General features: G+C 37.6%; 1 protein-coding gene across 2 annotated transcripts in view; it reads right to left on the bottom strand.

Moving 5' to 3' along the window:
* Positions 1 to 10251: 10251 nt before the first annotated feature.
* Positions 10252 to 18078, bottom strand: part of plppr2a (phospholipid phosphatase related 2a) — a 188476-nt gene continuing 180649 nt past the window's right edge. The window contains exon 8 of one of the 2 annotated variants that reach the window (XM_061885553.1): positions 10252 to 16213. In XM_061885553.1, the coding sequence (XP_061741537.1) occupies positions 16178 to 16213 (36 nt within the window). In that variant the 3' untranslated portion in view covers positions 10252 to 16177. Of the gene's footprint in view, positions 16214 to 16235; positions 16461 to 18078 lie in introns of those variants that run through there. The other variant, XM_061885552.1, reaches the window with a different exon arrangement.

Genomic DNA, 18078 nt, shown 5'->3' with positions numbered 1-18078 from the left:
AGTTTCAGTTTCACATTTTGACATGTCCGAAAAGGAGAAGGAAGAAGCAGAGATGATTTGACCCCACCTCTTTCTTGTACAGAATTAATTTATAACACAACAATTTCTGGGTCACACAAATCTGGCATAAAGTTGTACAGTGTGTGTGTCTGTGTGTGTCTGTGTGTGTGTGTGTGTGTGTGTGTGTGTGTGTGTGTAAGGCAGTTAAGTGCAGTCAAGGGCAGGTGAAGCATAATGATACCATAAATAAAATATGGTATCATATGGTAAAATACCATAAAATATTTCCTTTGAAATATGTCTTTAAATGGTATTTTCAAAATGATTTCAATCATTTATTAAAATTAAAGATAAATAAATAACCGCTGACTTTGTTGTGCTTTCAGTGTAATTTGTGCTATATCATTTTTCCAAGAGGGCATTTTACATTTTTAAATAAAACATGTAATGTCCAGGTCTTTCAAAGTTGTGCGGGTCATTTTTCAAACGGAGTTGTGTTCAAATTTCTTAATCAACTCGAGCCCTGAACAAGTGGAATGTTCTTTTCTAAAATAAGTTGAACCATTTGAAGGCCTTTAGATCAAATGACGGTGCAGCTTTCAATTATTATAATTTTGCACAACATGAGTTATTTCACTCATCCATCAAAAGAAAAAGAAAAAAAAGTAAAAAAAGAAAAAAAAGATATATATATATATATATATATATATATATATATATATATATATATATATATATATATATATATATATTTATTTATATACGCACTATTTTGCTTAGGACACTCATTTTTCAGTACTTTGAGCAAACAAAAACTTAAAAATAAATAGGAATCCAAAATAATTTTACACTCTTCAAAACCTTAAGGACTTGCAAATCTTGTTTGGCTTTGGAGATAATTAGAGTTGACTTTGCCCTGGGGGTTGAGTAAGAATGGCGATATTTGCTCATCTCCTGATCAAATACAGAGGCGACGTGGGCCAATCCTGTAATAAACTGGGTTGGGTCAGCATGTCATGTTTGCAGAAACATTCATGGCTTTCTGCCAGGGTAGTGAATCTTCACCGAACGTTCGAACATTTTCCGATTCCTGGGGTGACGATTCCATCCAGAATCGATTCTCGATGCAACGCGATTCTTGATTTAAGCCGATTCCTTCAATGTGTTATTTGGTATGGTAATTATTATGAAACTCTTTCAGAACAGGTATCAAGTTAGAAAAGCTCCTTCTGGTTATATATATATATATATATATATATATATATATATATATATATATATATATATATATATATATATATATATATATATATATATATATATATATATATATATATATATATATATATATATATATATATATATATATATATATATATATATATATATATATACATACATGTAGATACATGTATATACATACATATATGCATAAATACAAACATACATACATACATACATACATACATATATATATATATACATCCTTGTACAAACCCCAGTTCTATATAAGTTCGGAAATTGTTAGATTTAAATATAAACGGAATACAATGATTTGCAAATCATTGTCAACCCATATTCAATTGAATGCACTAAAAAGACAAGATAGTTTATGTTCAAACTCCAAAACGTTAATTTTTTTTGCAAATAATAATTAACTTAGAATTTCATGGCTGCAACATGTGCCAAAGTAGTTGGGAAAGGGCATGTTCACCACTGTGTTACATCACCTTTTCTTTTAACAACACTCAATAAGCATTTGGGAACTGAGGAAACTAATTGTTGAAGCTTTGAAAGTGGAATTCTTTCCCATTCTTGTTTTATGTGGAGCTTCAGTCGTTCAACAGTCCGGGGTCTCCGCTGTCGTATTTGAGTTGAGTTTATACCAAAAATGTCTATTTTGGTTTCATCTGACCACATGACATTCTCCCAATCCTCTGCTGTATCATCCATGTATCCATTTTGGTATAAACTCAACTCGTCGTGTTTGGAAGAAGAAGAATACTGAGTTGCATCCCAAGAACACCACACCTACTGTGAAGCATGGGGGTGGAAACATCATGCTTTGGGGCTCTTTTTCTGGACTAAGGGGACAGGAAGATTGATCCGTGTTAAGGAAAGAATGAATGGGGCCATGTATCGTGAGATTTTGAGCCAAAACCTCCTTCCATCAGTGAGAGCTTTGAATGGTTGACCAAATACTTATTTTCCACCATAATTTACAAATAAATTCTTTAAAATTCCTACAATGTGAATTCCTGGAATGTTTTTTTCACATTCTGTCTCTCACAGTTGAAGTGTACCTATGATGAAAATTACAGACCTCTGTCATTTTAAGTGGGAGAACTTGCACAATCGGTGGCTGAATAAATACTTTTTTGCCCCACTGTATATATACATATATCCATCCATATAAATGTATATATATATATATATATATATATATATATATATATATATATATATATATATATATATATAAATAAATGTATATATATATACATATACATACATATGTACATATATACATATATACATATATATCTGCTTGTTGCTGCCATCTTTCTACGAAGAGGAAAAGTGCCTTAAAGAAAAGAAAAATAAAATAGAAAATACGCAAGACTTTTAAAACAAAGTAGCCGAGATTTTTCCGCGGCTGGCTGGAGAAGGTGCATTGAATTAGTACACAGACAAACGCAAGCCCACTAATTGTTTGTCGTTAAAAATAATGAAAACAACATTTTGACCCGAAGTTTCCTAACGAGCTTTAGTTGGAGAAAAAAACTAAACAAAACAAAACAATGAAAACAAACAAAAAAGTCAATGCTTCACATACCCCGAACCTCACCGCCTGTCTGAGATTCTGTTTCTGGCTTCTTGTAGCGCATGACAGCCCCTCAATATTCCCCCCGACCTCCCAGCTTAACAAGGGCATACAATAATTGTGGGGCATGAAATCAAAAATGTCACATTCATTAAAAAAAAAAACCCTGAATAAATAAAAAGCATTCTTTTGTTGCACATGTGTACAACCCCCCAACCCAAAAAAACCAAACAAAAAAACCCACAAAATTGACACAATATTCAATTAATATTGCAATGCGATGGCTGGTGCTTACAGTGTGAACTCTTCTCATGCATATTCCTCATAAAATCTTAGTTTTTTCCTTCTTTTTTTTTTAACTTCACCATTCAAGCTTTCTGGCTCACTCCAAAAATGTTTTCAAGTTTTCTCGGTCCTTGTTCTCATGCCGGTGCATTTTTAAACCTCAGGCAATACATCCCATAATAACAAGTCAGACAGACCTCTCTGCACGCTCGCCTCCATCATTTCACTTATTTACAAGGTTTCCCCCCCACCCCCAAGCGAGGGGGCTGGCCCCGTCTGCGTACAAAATATCACCACCGATACAAAAAAAGGAGGGAGAAGAGACAATGTACAACAATATACAGCTTTCAGTGTAAAATGTGGATTGTGGTACAACTTGTGCTTGTGTGTGTGTGTGTGTGTGTGTGTGCGTTCTCCAGCAGAGGGACACATTATACAACCAATGAGAGTTCTAAAGTCCACACGTCAATGGTCATAGTGCACATGGAAAGTGAAGGGGACAAAGAAGGACGAAAAGTGGTAAACCTGTCAGCGACCTGGCACGGTACGTACGTACTGTACCTTTAAATCTATTCACTCCCTTTAGTCCCAGTAAATTAAGCTCGGCCTCGCCACGCTGTCCAAAGCCCCAGGATTATCCGCACATTTCGGCCGATCAACGTCATTTTCGTTAAATCAAATTTCTGCACGTCCACAGTCTCGTCAAAACGTGCGTTCGTTTCCTGTGTGGACGAGGTGGCAACAGCAAAGTGTAACCACATATTGCACATATATACTATATTGCCAAAAGTATTTGGCCACCAGCCTTGACTCACATTGAACTCCAAGTTCCATCCCATTCCTAACCCATAGGGTTCAATATGATGACAGTCCAACTTTTGCAGCTATTACAGCGTCAACTCTTCTGAGAAGGCTGTCCACAAGGTTGCGGAGTCTGTTTTACAGGAATTTTCCCCCATTCTTCCAAAAGCGCATTGGTGAGGTCACACATTGATGTTGGTCGAGTAGGCCTGGCTCTCAGTCTCCGTTCTAATTCATCCCAAATATGTTCTATTGGGTCAGGACTCTGTGCAGGCCAGTCAAGTTTATCTACACCAAAGTCTGTCACCCATGTCTTTATGGACCTTGCTCTGTGTACCGGTGAACAGTCATGTTGGAAGAGGAATGGGCGCGCTCCAAACTGTTCCCACAAGGTTGGGAGCATGGAATTGTCCAAAATGTTTTGGTATCCTGGAGCGTTCAAAGTTAATCTCACTGGAACTTGGGGGCCAAGCCCAACTTCTGAAAAACCCACACCACACCATAATTCCTCCGCTGACCCGTCTCTGTCAGTTTACGTAGCCTACCACTTGGTGGCTGAGTTGCTGTTGTTCCCAAACTCTTCCATTTTCTCATAATAAAGCCAACAGTTGACTTTGGAATATTCAGGACATTTCACGACTGGATTTGTGGCAGAGGTGGCATCCTGTGACAGTTCCACGCTGGAAATAACTGAGAGCGGCCCATTCTTTCACAAAAGTTTGTAGAATCAGTCTCCAAGCCTAAGTGCTTGATTTTATACACCAGTGGACACATGATTCTGATCATTTGGATGGGTGGCCAAATACTTTTTGCAATATAGTGTACCTTTAAATTTATTACCTCCCTCTAATCCCAGTAAATTTGCCTGGCAACGCTGTCCAATGCCCACAATCATTCGCACATTTTGGTCGATCAGCGTCATTTTTGTCAATCAAATTCGTGCATGTCAACAATCTCGTCAAAACGTGCGTTCGTTTCCTATGGATCGCAAACGGGGTAAATGTGTTGGAACACAGGTGAATAATTAAGTTAGACAAGCAATTTTTTTCAGCATAAAACAGACACGGAGAATGTCTGGAAAGTGTGGACAACCGAACAGATGGCGAACAAGAAGGAGACCTTTGATGGTGTTTCTTCCTGTCATTACATATTATTAATGATTTAATACAGTAATTTGACAATGAGCTCAAATTATGATGATGTACTATTTTGTGCTTTTACCCCCATTTAGTCTACTTGTAGTTAAATAAAACGAGTAAAACATCCATATTTGTTCTCCGATTTTTGTTGAAATATCTTGTTTTAAACCAGGGGTGTACAGACCTTTTGACTTGGGGGTCTTATTTGGTTAAAAAAATTTAGTTGAGGGCTGAAAGTAAAGTGTAAAGTGTGTATATATACACACTACTGCCTATTCCCATTTGGGGTCGCGGGGGGCGCTGGTATATATATATATATATATATATATATATATATATATATATATATATATATATATATATATATATATATATATATATATATATATATATATATATATATATATATATACTTTACACTTTACCTTCGGCCCTCAACTAAATTTGTTATATGTATATATTTTATATATATATAAACATTTAGTTGAGGGCTGAAAGTGTCAAGTAACTATATATATATATATATATACATATATATATATATATATATATATATACATATATCCATCTATATCCATCTTCTACTGCCTATTCCCATTTGGGGTCGCGGGGGGCGCTGGTGCCTATCTCCGCTACAATCGGGCGGGCCAACACAGACATTCACATTCACACACTAAGGCCAATTTAGTGTTGCCAATCAACCTATCCCCAGGTGCATGTCTTTGGAAGTGGGAGAAAGCCGGAGTACCCGGAGGGAACCCACGCATTCACGGGGAGGAGATGCAAACTCCACACAGAAGGATCCCGAGACCGGGATTGAACCCTGACTACTCAGGACCTTCATATTGTGAGGCAGACGCACTAACCCCTCTTACAGCGTGAAGCCTGATATATATATATATATATATATATATACATATATATATATATATATATATGTGTGTGTATATATATATATATATATATATATATATATATATATATATATGTGTGTATATATATATATATATATATATATATATATATATATTTATATGGAGGGGGGTGTGGCCAGCGCTACCTGCAGGAACGGAGGTCACCGCCTCCATCCATGGAGCTGAGGACAGAGCACCATGAGAGAGGAGCATGGCAGTGCCGCTACGAGCCACAGCTGAACAGATGATTAGATTCCCCAGGTGGTACGAGTTATCCAAACACCTGTTGTCTTTAACAGTAGCGGCCGGGAACAGGAGGAGAAGGAACTTGGAGGGACTACAAAGTCCTGTGTATCTGGAAAGATTATTGATGAGTTTCTGGAGGTACATTAATTTTTTATACTATTATTAATGCTTCTTGATACTTTAATTATGGGACCAATAGTATGCTCTATTTAAAATACTATTAATATTGTCTTTAGATACTATAATTATACTATCCATCCATCCATTTTCTACCGCTTATTCCCTTTCGGGGTCGCGGGGGGCGCTGGCGCCTATCTCAGCTACAATCGGGCGAAAGGCGGGGTACACCCTGGACAAGTCGCCACCTCATATGTCCTATTTAAAATACTATTATTAATGCTTCTTGATACTATAATTATACTACTAATAGCATACCCTATTTAAAATACCATTAATAATGTATCTAGATACTATAATTATATTACTAATACCGTAATAGGTCCTATTTAAAATACTATTAGTTTGCCTCTTGATACTTCAATTGTACTACTGATAGTATGTCATATTTAAAATTAATGTATCTAGATACCATAATTATACTATGTCCTATTTAAAATACTATTATTAATGCTTCTTGATACTATAATTATACTACTATACCCTATTTTAAATACCAATAATAATGTCTCTCAATAATATAATTATACTACTAATACTTAATGCCTCTTATACTTCAATTGTACTACTAATAGTATGTCATACTTAAAACACTATTAATAATATCTCTAGATACTATAATTTTACTACTAATATGCCCAATTTAAAATACTAGGAATAATGTATTGGCCATGAGCTAAACACACTTCTAACTCTTGCACAGTACCTCTATTTTTGAAAGGGAATCATGTAAAAAAATAAATAAAATGGGTTTTTGTACAATTCGTTTTTTTTCGAAGGACCCTTTGGAACAGATTCAGAGGGAAAACCGAGGCACCACATGTACAGACTTGATATTTGACCATCTGGGGTCGGATATCGCTAGAATATTTCTATGATTGAAGGTGAACATGATGATGATAATGAAAAACTGCTAGTAAGAGGCGGCTAACAATGCAAGTAATGAAAGTGTGTTCCATTCCGCCTACAAAACCCTCTCAAAAATACTGTAATGTAGTAACAGGTAAACGCATAACTAAATGTCACTTTTCGCATTCCAAGCTTTACCGTAACCGAGCAACGCGACCGTTGCTAGTGTCAACAACGTGAAGAGTACTTTCTGTCTTTGCTACCTACCAAAGGCAGATTTTGTGACTGCCTTGGCGCGTTAGCATGTAGCGAGCGCTATTTTTAAACATTTCTAATACAAACACAAAAACACTGTCTGACAATGTCTTCGCTCACTGTGATGGTTGTATCTTTCAGCATTTGTGCTCTCCTTGAGCTGATGAATTCAGTATTATCCTCTCTCCGCAGATTTAAAAAAAAAATGCTTCAAAGCTATTTTTTTTTCGGTTTTTCAACACCAACAAAGCAAATATGCTCGGTAGAAAACGCCCAAATGGAAAGTTTCTAAAATGCATTAGCTAGGTTATTTTGGAATCAGCGATTTTACTAGGCGATTTCAACACCTCCAAACGTGGTAAAAAAAATACAACTCATATACCAGTGACAATCATACAGCTGGCGTGTTACAAGCACAGAGCTTAGAGTATAAACACTTCGCAGGGTGCGACATAACACATTAAACTTTCTGGAAAGAAGCGACTTTTTAGTTGTACCTGTCAGAATAACTTTATCTAAGTTATCACAAAACCTTGTGTTTCAATGAGTTCCCGGCGAGCAGACAAAAGCTGTCTTTGATCTTACCAATCAAAAGGCTTGTAAAACTCCACTGTGTAGGATGTGAAGCAACATGAACGTGTCGGTTTCTTTGATCCATTGTAATCCACAGGAAGATTTTGTCTTGACCCGAGATATACAAAGCGAAAAGGAAGCAGGACCTGACCCCGGTCCAGGCACCTTTTCTTTGAACTGTTTTGTAACCAAAGGCGACGGCTGTTTAGGACCTCCCTTCCTTTAGAACCAGCTGTTGCCATGCAATCGGGGAAAGTCCAAATAAAAGAGGAGGCTTGCAACTTTTCGTCAGCGCTTGGTGGACGACTGTACAAAGAGTACAGCCCAGACGTTTCTCCTCAATGAGCTAAATTGCATTCTGTCTCTGTTTAATTCCTTGCTTCTTGTCTGTTTAATGGATGTCATCGGTGTTTAAACCTGACAGTACCACTGTAGTTTTGCCTCATTCCTGTGGGAATCCTGTGTGTGACAGAACCATTAAGAGGTTTGTCTATCGCTCAAACAACCACCAGGTAGCATCTGTGAGGAGATAATACCAGTATCATCTGTTTCTCTATATAACAAAATATAACAACTGGACAGCACAGTTATTATAGTCAGCTCATTTGTAAATGTACCGGTATTGACTCTTGGTACCATATTGGTTCAAATGTGAACGGTACCCATCCCTGGTCACGACACCAGAAAAGTAGTTCCTCTGTGTTAGCGCCTACAATAACAATGCCGCTCTGTTATTAATATGCAGGAGTGTTGTTGTTAAGCGTTGTTTTTTTTTTTTTTTTTTTAATTTCCTGCATTATTAGCTGCCTCATATTAGCAGTTTTCACTATTTAGGAGACAGAAAAGTGCGTTCTCGAAAAAAAAAAGAAAAAAAAAAGTTTTCCTTTACAGCAGAACTGCATTTTTTTGTAAATGTGCCTATCCTTCACAATCATTATGAGAGACAAGAACACATAATTATATATATATATATATATATATATATATGATGTAGTCACAGACCTTCATAACAATATGTAATATGTATAATATTTACTGTATTTTGATCATTACCGGAACTTCCTTCCTTCCTGAGCGCAATTATTTCCGTTTTCATAGCAACACACTTCCGATTTCCGGCAAGAAATGTGTGTTCCTACGTTCAGAAACAAAAGCGAGTGCGTCCTAATCATAGCAGACTTGTTAAGAAACAACTAACACAACAATTTTTTTGTACAAAGAGGATTCACTACCATATCTTTTTGAAGCTGAATAAACAGAGGATGAACTGCTGCTTCTTGAAGGATAAGACATTAGAACGGACGGAAGCCGACAAAGTGAGGTCGGCGTGACTTTGACTCTGTAAATGTGGAACTCGGAGCCAAGCTATACTGACATAAATGATAAATGGAGGGTTTACCCAAAATAAACTGGAAAAAATGAGTGAGTCAATTTAGTACTGATCATATAGATCCTATCGCAGTGTTGTGCATTACAAAGTCAAAAGCGATTCGTAGATGTAGAAGCTAGGTTACCTCTTGCCGTAGATAGCTTTTACGGCTAATACCGAAGCGTGCGGATGTGTTCCATAGTGTTCGCTCTGATAATAACAATGTCGCTACAGCTTGGTTAGTAAACATGTTGACGATTTTTGAATGCATTTTTAAAGTGATTTAGAGGTGGAATTGATTGCTCTCAAGTTACCTGCATTGCTAGCCACCAAGTAAAAGCCCATTGACTCAGTGGCATAGTGGTTAGAGTGTCTGCCCTGAGATCGGTAGGTCGTGAGTTCAAACCCCGGCTGAGTCATACCAAAATGAGACTCATTACCTCCCTGCTTGGCACTCCGCATAAAGGGTTGGAATTGGGGGTTAAATCACCAAAAAGGATTCTTGGGCGCAACCACCGCTGCTGCTCACTGCTCCCCTCACCTCCCAAGGGGTGATCAAGGGTCAAACGCAGAGATTCATTTTGCCACACCTCAAGTTTGTGTGACAATCATTGGTACTTATTATAGCGTTGTACGGTATAAGTACTATAGTACCATGATACTAATGAATCATTTTCGGTACTATACCACCTCTGAAAAAGTACCGGTCCCCCATTCCCTGTGCCCTCGTCGTAGTCACGTCATGTCATTGCTGGTTTAAGAGCAGAGGAGCATGTTCGGCAAGACACACACACACACACACACACACACACACACACACACACACACACACACACACACACACACACACACACACACACACACACACACACACACACACAGAGTACTTGCAAGCAGACACAGTGTGGCGACAGAAAAGGGGGAATAGACGCATTTTGGCTTAAAAAGTAAAGATAAAGGTGAAGTTATAAAACTGAGAGAAATGGCTAGCTTGCTAGCAGTTAAAGTCCAGCCCCAGTGTTTTAGCTACTTCTAAATCATTAATCCTGGCCTCCATGGCGACAAATAAAGTATGTTTCTTACAAGTACCATTATCACTGCAGGAAGAGGAATAGTTAAACATGCTTCACTACACACCGTAGGAGGATACAATAGCTCACCGGCGTCACAATGTAAACAAATGCCATGGGTGGATCTACACCTGACATCCTCTGTAATGATACCAAGTACAGTAGCGTATCTAGTCGATACTACTATGATTATGTCAATATTTTTTGGCATCACATTTTCTTTCATTTAAAAAAAATGTATATCATGTTTACAAACTCAGGAAATAGGTCCCTGGACACATGAGGACTTTGAACATGACCAGTGTAAGATCCTGTAACTTCTTAGTATCGGATTGATACCAACATTTGTGGTATCATCTAAAACTAATGTAAAGTATCAAACAACAGAAGAAAAAGTGATTATTAAATTTTAACAGAAGTGTAGATAGAACATGTTGAAAGAGAAAGTAAGTAGATATTAACAGTAAATGAACAAGTAGAGTAATAATAGTTTTTTTACAGTTTGTCCTTTATGGTGTTGACAAAATAATAGGTATATAAATGACACAATATGTTACTGCATACGTCAGCAGACTAATTAGGAGCCTTTGTTTGTTTACTTACTACTAAAAGACAAGATGTCTTGTATGTTCACTATTTTATTTAAGGACTAAATTACAATAATAAACATATGTTTAATGTACCCTAAGATATTTCTTAAAATAAAGCAAATAATGCAATTTGTTTGTGGTCCCCTTCATTTTGGCCTAGTGGTTAGAGCAGGGGTAGGGAACCTATGGCTCTAGAGCCAGATGTGGCTCTTTTGATGACTGCACTCTCAGATAAGTCTTAGCTGACATTGCTTAACACGATAAGTAATGAATAATTCCGCTGGTAATCACTGTGTTAAAAATAATGTTCAAATTATAAAACATTCTCATGCATTTTAATCCAACCATCCGTTGTCTACCGCACCTGTTCAAGAAGTCGCATTAATCTTAGAGGTATTTTATTTATTATTGGTTAGCTCCAAAATAACAATGTTATTAAAAAGAATAGGAGACTTATTATACTCTAAAAATGTTGGTCTTACTTAAAATGCAGCCAATTAGTTGTATTCAGTGTTGAAAAAATATTATATGGCTCTCACGGAAATGCATTTTTGAATATTTGGCTTTCATGACTCTCTCAGCCAAAAAGGTTCCCGACCCTTGGGTTAGAGTGTCCGCCCTGAGATTGGTAGGTCGTGAGTTCAAACCCCAGCCGAGTCATACCAAAGACTATAAAATGGGACTCATTACTTCCCTGCTTGGCACTTAGCATTAAGGGTTGGAATTGGGGGTTAAATCACCATAAATGATTCCCGGGTGCGGCGCCGCTGCTGCTCACTGCTCCTCTCACACTGCTCCTCTCACCTCCCAGGGGGTGATCAAGGGTGATGGGTCAAATGCAGAGAATAATTTCACCACATCTAGTATGTGTGTGACAATCATTGGTACTTTTATTTAAAAACGTACCGAAAAGTACCATAAAGTATCGAAATAATATTTGGTTCTGGTACCGGTACCAAAATATTGGTATCGGTACAACACTAACCCATTATTACAAATTAAATTGCAAAACCTTCTTGTCTCTTATACGGATTGTGAAGGATAGGCATAAAAAATTAAGAAATAAATAAAAAATGCAGTTTCCCATTAAGAACTCTTACACTGACAAAGATCTCTTAGATACAAGATTATCTCCAAATCCTATCCGGCCTGCAAGCGACAGAAAAACACGACGGCGTTAAATAAATAAGGCCGCTTTGCTTACACGAGGAACACCTGTTGTGGATTCCGCCGCGTCTCTTATCGCAGATTTCAGCGCTCTGCAGCAGTTTTACCGTCTGGGAGAGAAAAACGACGCTGATCGCCATGTGAAGATGTTTCCTCTTTGATCCTGTTTGCTTTTGTCGGTGGACCCAAAATGGATCCTTTGATGCGAGCGAACCTCAAGCTGAGCGGACTGGAACATGGCGACTCCCGACTGTCTCTGTGTGTGTGTGTTTTTGTATTTCTACCCTTCTTGAGACATCAACAAGGAAAAGTACCTTCCATATGAGGACCGGTGAACAAGTTCGGACATAATTCATGGTCCCAGTACAGGAAAATATGGCATCTAATAAAGAATGTCTCATTTGCACCCCTGGTGGTGAAATCTATCAACATTAGGTTGGTCCCAAAAATAATTGACTGTGTTGCTTTTAAAAGTGTCACCCCTCTGGTCAACATATGAAATAACAAGTGTGTGTAAAAATTAGAAGTGCTACCCTCTGGCCAACATATAAAATAACAAGTGTGTATAAGATATTGAAATGCGCCCCCTTTGGCCATAATTCGTCCATCCATCCATCCATTTTCTACCGCTTGTCCCTTTTGGGGTCGCGGGGGGTGCTTGATCCTATCTCAGCTGCATTCGGGCGGAAGGCGGGGAACATAAAAAAATTACATAATGGAATAACTTGAAGTAAATAAGGAAGATTAAAAACCAATTACCAAAAAAAATAATTTTTTTTTACTAAAATCAGTCTTTTTGTCACGATGTGTCGACTTTTTTCTTATAAAATTGTGAACAATTTCTTATATTCTTTCTTTTCAAAATAATGATATTTGTCATATGAACTTCTGACTTTTATGACAATATTGCCAATTTTTGCTGTTCTTTTAAAATAGTGACATTTTTTTGCCAGGTAAAATTCCGATTACAATTGTAACATTGCCAATATTTTAAGTTTTTTTTTTCATAATATCGTGACTTTCTATATGTAAAATTACTACTCTTTTCATTAAAATTGCCAAAATTCAAAGTTATTTTTGTAAAATTGCAACTCTTATTGAGTAAAATTCAAACTTTTATCATAATGTTGCACACATGTTCAGTTTTTCTTGTGAAATTTTGACTTGCGTTAAAATGACGACTTTTAATATAACGCTGTCAAAAGTTCCAAGTTTTTCTTGTGAAATTCGGACCTTTTTCCTTTGAAATTCCAACTCCTTTTCCACAAGCTTTTTTATATTTGCATAGTTTGTATATATTGTTAATGTTGTGAATACAAATCTTTATGTATCAAGAAAGGGGGGTCTGAAAGAGATTTTTCGAAGGTCTCAAGAATGTAGGAAACACAAGAATGTGTGTGTGTGTGTGTGTGTGTGTGTGTGTGTGTGTGTGTGTGTGTTTGTGTGTGTTTATTGTATTTCTACCCTTATTGAGACACCAACAAGGAAAAGTACCTTCCATATAAGGACAGGTGAACAAGTTCAAACCGAAATCATGGTCCCAATACGGAAAACCATTGGATCTAATAGAGAGTCAAACACTAGAGTCTGTGAACAATGCTCCAAAGTCAGGATTTGTTGTTGATTTAATGTGCATACAAAAGTAAACATTGACAGGTGCAAAATCAGCGATATTTGATAAAACAAGGCAGCAGCTAAAGAAAGATTTACCTATTAATTCCCGAAAAAACTCGCCAGGTGAACAACTAAAATTTACGATTTCCGGTGCTGACGACAGACATGTGACCATAGGATGAACAAATACACTACAGTACTAAGACTATAGTGGCCATTAACAGTTAGCTTGTACAGTAAAATTATGACTTTTATCATAATTTTGCCAAGTGAAATTAAGATTATTATTATAATATTGCCCACATATTTGTAAATGTTCAAATAAAATGGATGACTTTTTTCCATTAAAATTACAACTCTTATTTATAAAAATGCCCAAATTTTGAGCTATTCTTCTAAAATTGCGACTGTCATTGAGTAAAATTCCAACTTTTATCATCATAATGTTAATTTTTTCTTGTAAAATTGTGACTTGCATTAAGTAAGATTAGGACTTATCATAATACTCCTAAAATTCAAAGTTTTACTTGTGAAATTGTGACCTTTTTCTTGTGAAATTCCAACTAAATTTTCACAAAAATATTTTTTGTATTTGCATAGTATGTATATATTATTAATGTTAAGGTGCTTCTAAAGAGGTAGGCATTTTCCTCAGGTCTAAAGAAGGTCGAAAATACAAGAATGTGTGTGTGTGTGTGTGTGTTTTTGTAAGAGTTTATATATCTAGAAAGGGTGGTCCTGGGCATTTTTTGGAGGTCTCAAAAAGGTTACAAATACAAAAATGTGTGTGTTCTTGTATTTCTACCATTCTTGAGACATCAACAAGGAAAAGTACCTTCCATATGAGTACCGGTGAACAAGTTAGGACCAAAAGCTTAGTCCCAAAACGGAAGAAAATTGCATCTAAGAGAGCCAAACACAAGAGTCTGTGAACGTTGCTCCAAAGTCAGGATTTTTTTTAGATTTGTCTTGGGAAATTGTGATCTTTTTCTTGAATAGTATTTATATGTTAGTATTGTTGTAAATACACATCTTTATGTATCTAGAAAGGGTGGTCCTTGGCATTTTTCGGAGGTCTCAAGAAGGTTACAAATACAAAAATCTTTGTGTGTGTGTATGTGTGTGTGTGTGTGTGTGTGTGTGTGTGTGTGTGTGTGTGTGTGTGTGTGTGTGTGAAAGTGTGTGTCTGTGTGTATTCTTCTATTTCTACCCTTCTTGAGACCTCAACAAGGAAAAGTACCTTCTATATGAGCATATGAGGACCGGTGAACAAGTTAGGACCGAAATCTTGGTCCAATACGGACAACCATTTCATCTAATAGAGAGCCAAACACCAGAGTATGTGAACATTGCTCCAAAGTCAGGATTTTTTGACTATTTTTCTTTGGTAATTGTGATCTTTTTCTTGCATAGTATGTATATGTTAAAATAGTTGTAAATGCACATCTTTATATCTAAAAAGGGTGGTCCTAGGCATTTTTTGGAGGTCTCAAGAAGGTTACAAATACAAAAATGTGTGTATGTGTGTGTGTGTGTGTGCGTTCTTGTATTACTACCCTTCTTGAGACATCAACAGGGAAAAGTACCTTCCGTATCAGGACCTGTGAACAAGTTACGACCAAAATTATGGTCCCAATACGGACAACCATTTCATCTAATAGAGAGCCAAACACCAGAGTCTGTGAACATTGCTCCAAAGTCAGGATTTTTTGTCGATTTTTCTTTGGTAATTGTGATCTTTTTTTTGCATAATATGTATATGTTAAAATTGTTGTAAATACACATCTTTATATGTCTAAAAAGGGTGGTCCTAGGCTTTTTTTGGAGGTCTCAAGAAGGTTACAAATACAAAAATGTGTGTGTGTGTGTGTGTGTGTAGGCACAGCATGCATGAAAGTAATGAGATTGTGAGCAAGGAAAGGTTCCTTTGGTCCAATGTCGCCATTGAGACCGTAGTGATGGAATTTTTACGCACATTTTCAATGGGCGACATTCTCTGTGGTCGCAGTTTGTCTTTCTTCACAAAGCTTTCATGAGTTCATATAAAAAAAGTAGAAAGACGCCAAAAAGTCAAAGTCAGTTGGAAAAAAAGTCATCGCCTATCGGTTCCCTGGGGAGTTGAAGGGGGTGAGGGGAGAGGGTCTAGACCTGGGTGGAGTAGGAGCGGTGCAGAGTCGCGTACTGGCCGGCCGAGCGGGCGGCGCAGTGCGGCGAGTGCTGCTCGGGCCGGTCTAGACTTCGCTGGAAATGGAGCGAGACAGTGTGAGGACATCGAGTTGGGCGGGGAACCGACGGGGCTGATGGTCATGTGATCTCGCTGAACGGAGACCTCCGCGGGGTCTGCAGGGGAAAGAGAGGAGTGAGAAAGAAGAGAGGAAGGGCCGAAGGGGGGGAGTGATAATCGAGAGAAAATGTACGGGATGCCGAGGACGGGGGGGATAGGTCTTACATGTACAAAACAGAAAAATAGCAACAGAGGAGGGGGGGGTTGTGTGAGGTGGGTGCAAAGGAAAAAAAGACTCGAAGTTGGTTAGAATGGTTGAACGTAGGCGTTGTAAAGCGGGGGGGAAGAGCAAAGTGCTGGATGCTGGGGGACAGTGAGGGGGGGGGGAAGTCAAGGTGGGAGACAGAGGAAAAGAGGCAATCAGGTGAGGGTCAGAAAAAGGTGACGGACCACTGAGGACGCTGGGCGCTCTCCCGACACGGCGGCTGTGTTTACGTGTCTCCTTGGAGGCTTTTTAAAAGACTATATTACTAAAATTACTACATGTTTCATATTTTATATTGCTACGACGGTACATTTTTTTGTCTACTTTATACCTGAATCCTTACACTTTCCATCCTTTGTAACTGAGCCACTGTGTGGGACAATTTCCCTTGTGGCTCAAGTCCAAGTCCAGGTCTATATTTACATGGTCGTGATGACATGCAACCAGAATAATAAATGTTGTGAAATTTGCTCATAGAAATAATTAGGGCTGCCAGCGTTCATCACAACATATATGAAAAAAAAAAAAAAGATAAAAACCACGACGCAGGGACTGCTCCGAACTTAAATAAGCTGTAGAGTGGAAAAACAAGTTGCCTCTATACTGAAGATATTATCATAAATATCTGATTTATGACAGCAAAAAACTTGCAAAGTTTGCGGTTAAATAGATATGATCAAAATAGTATCAATCTCACGGAGATTCCCAAGTCATTATGAGAGATAACCACAGATCCCTTCCTCATCGACAACAATTTTAATCAAGCAGATTAAAATTTCTTTGGGACAATCATGATCCAGAACCTTATGTTTTTGAACCCAAACACAAAGAGGATGAGCAATAAGTTTCAGAAGCCGACTGCCACCTGGATGTAGCTTTATTGTGACACTGCAGTATTGCATACAAACTAATCATGTTAAACAATAAAGCCAATACTTATTGTAATATTTCCACTCTCGCTGGGATGCCAACAGACGGAACGCTCACATAATTCCTTTTAGATGAAGAATCAATCGCAATCCTCACAAACGGGTTAAAAAAAATGCTGCGGCAACTAGTGTCTTTTACCTCAGGGTATGTCAAAGTGGATTAGCCTGTCAGTCCATGGTCACATTGGTCTACTTGCAGGTAAGAGATGCATGAATTATAATCGAGAATTTACTTTTAGCGGTCATCACACATGGTACAGTTTAGTACGTATAAAAATGTTTAGTTATATCGAAAATCTTACAAACGTTGCTCGGAATAACGAATAAAGAATCCAAATGAGTAGAACGATATGGACGGCTCTAAGGCTGTACAGCGCTCCATTTGGAAAAACAAAAACAAAAAAAAAACTCAGGACACGGTGAGCGAATTCGTCCAAAACACAAACAAAAAAAACTTCCTCTTCCTTGTAGAGTATATGGGAAATCGCAAAAAAGCCGCTGCCTGACCAGGGCAGAGAAAATCAGTAGACTACGCCCACCCCCACCAAGGACAGAAAGAGGTTCCGCAGCCTCTATTGAGGAACCTCCAGGTTCTGTAACTGATTCTTCCCTCAGGCCATAAGACTCTTGAACGCATCATAACAATCCCCTCAATTCCCCCACAAAAACGGATTAGCTGGCTGGAATATAAAGACAATATAACATACTGTACATCCATAAACCTGGATGCATATGCAAAAATGCAAAATATTTATCCGTACAGTATTATCTATGTATTTATATATGC

Source organism: Nerophis ophidion, linkage group LG23 (genome assembly GCF_033978795.1).
Source record: "Nerophis ophidion isolate RoL-2023_Sa linkage group LG23, RoL_Noph_v1.0, whole genome shotgun sequence".
In the NCBI taxonomy this organism is placed as follows: Eukaryota; Metazoa; Chordata; class Actinopteri; order Syngnathiformes; family Syngnathidae; genus Nerophis; species Nerophis ophidion.
The sequence above is the reverse complement of the archived record's forward strand: the minus strand, read 5'-3'. Positions and strand labels throughout refer to the sequence as shown.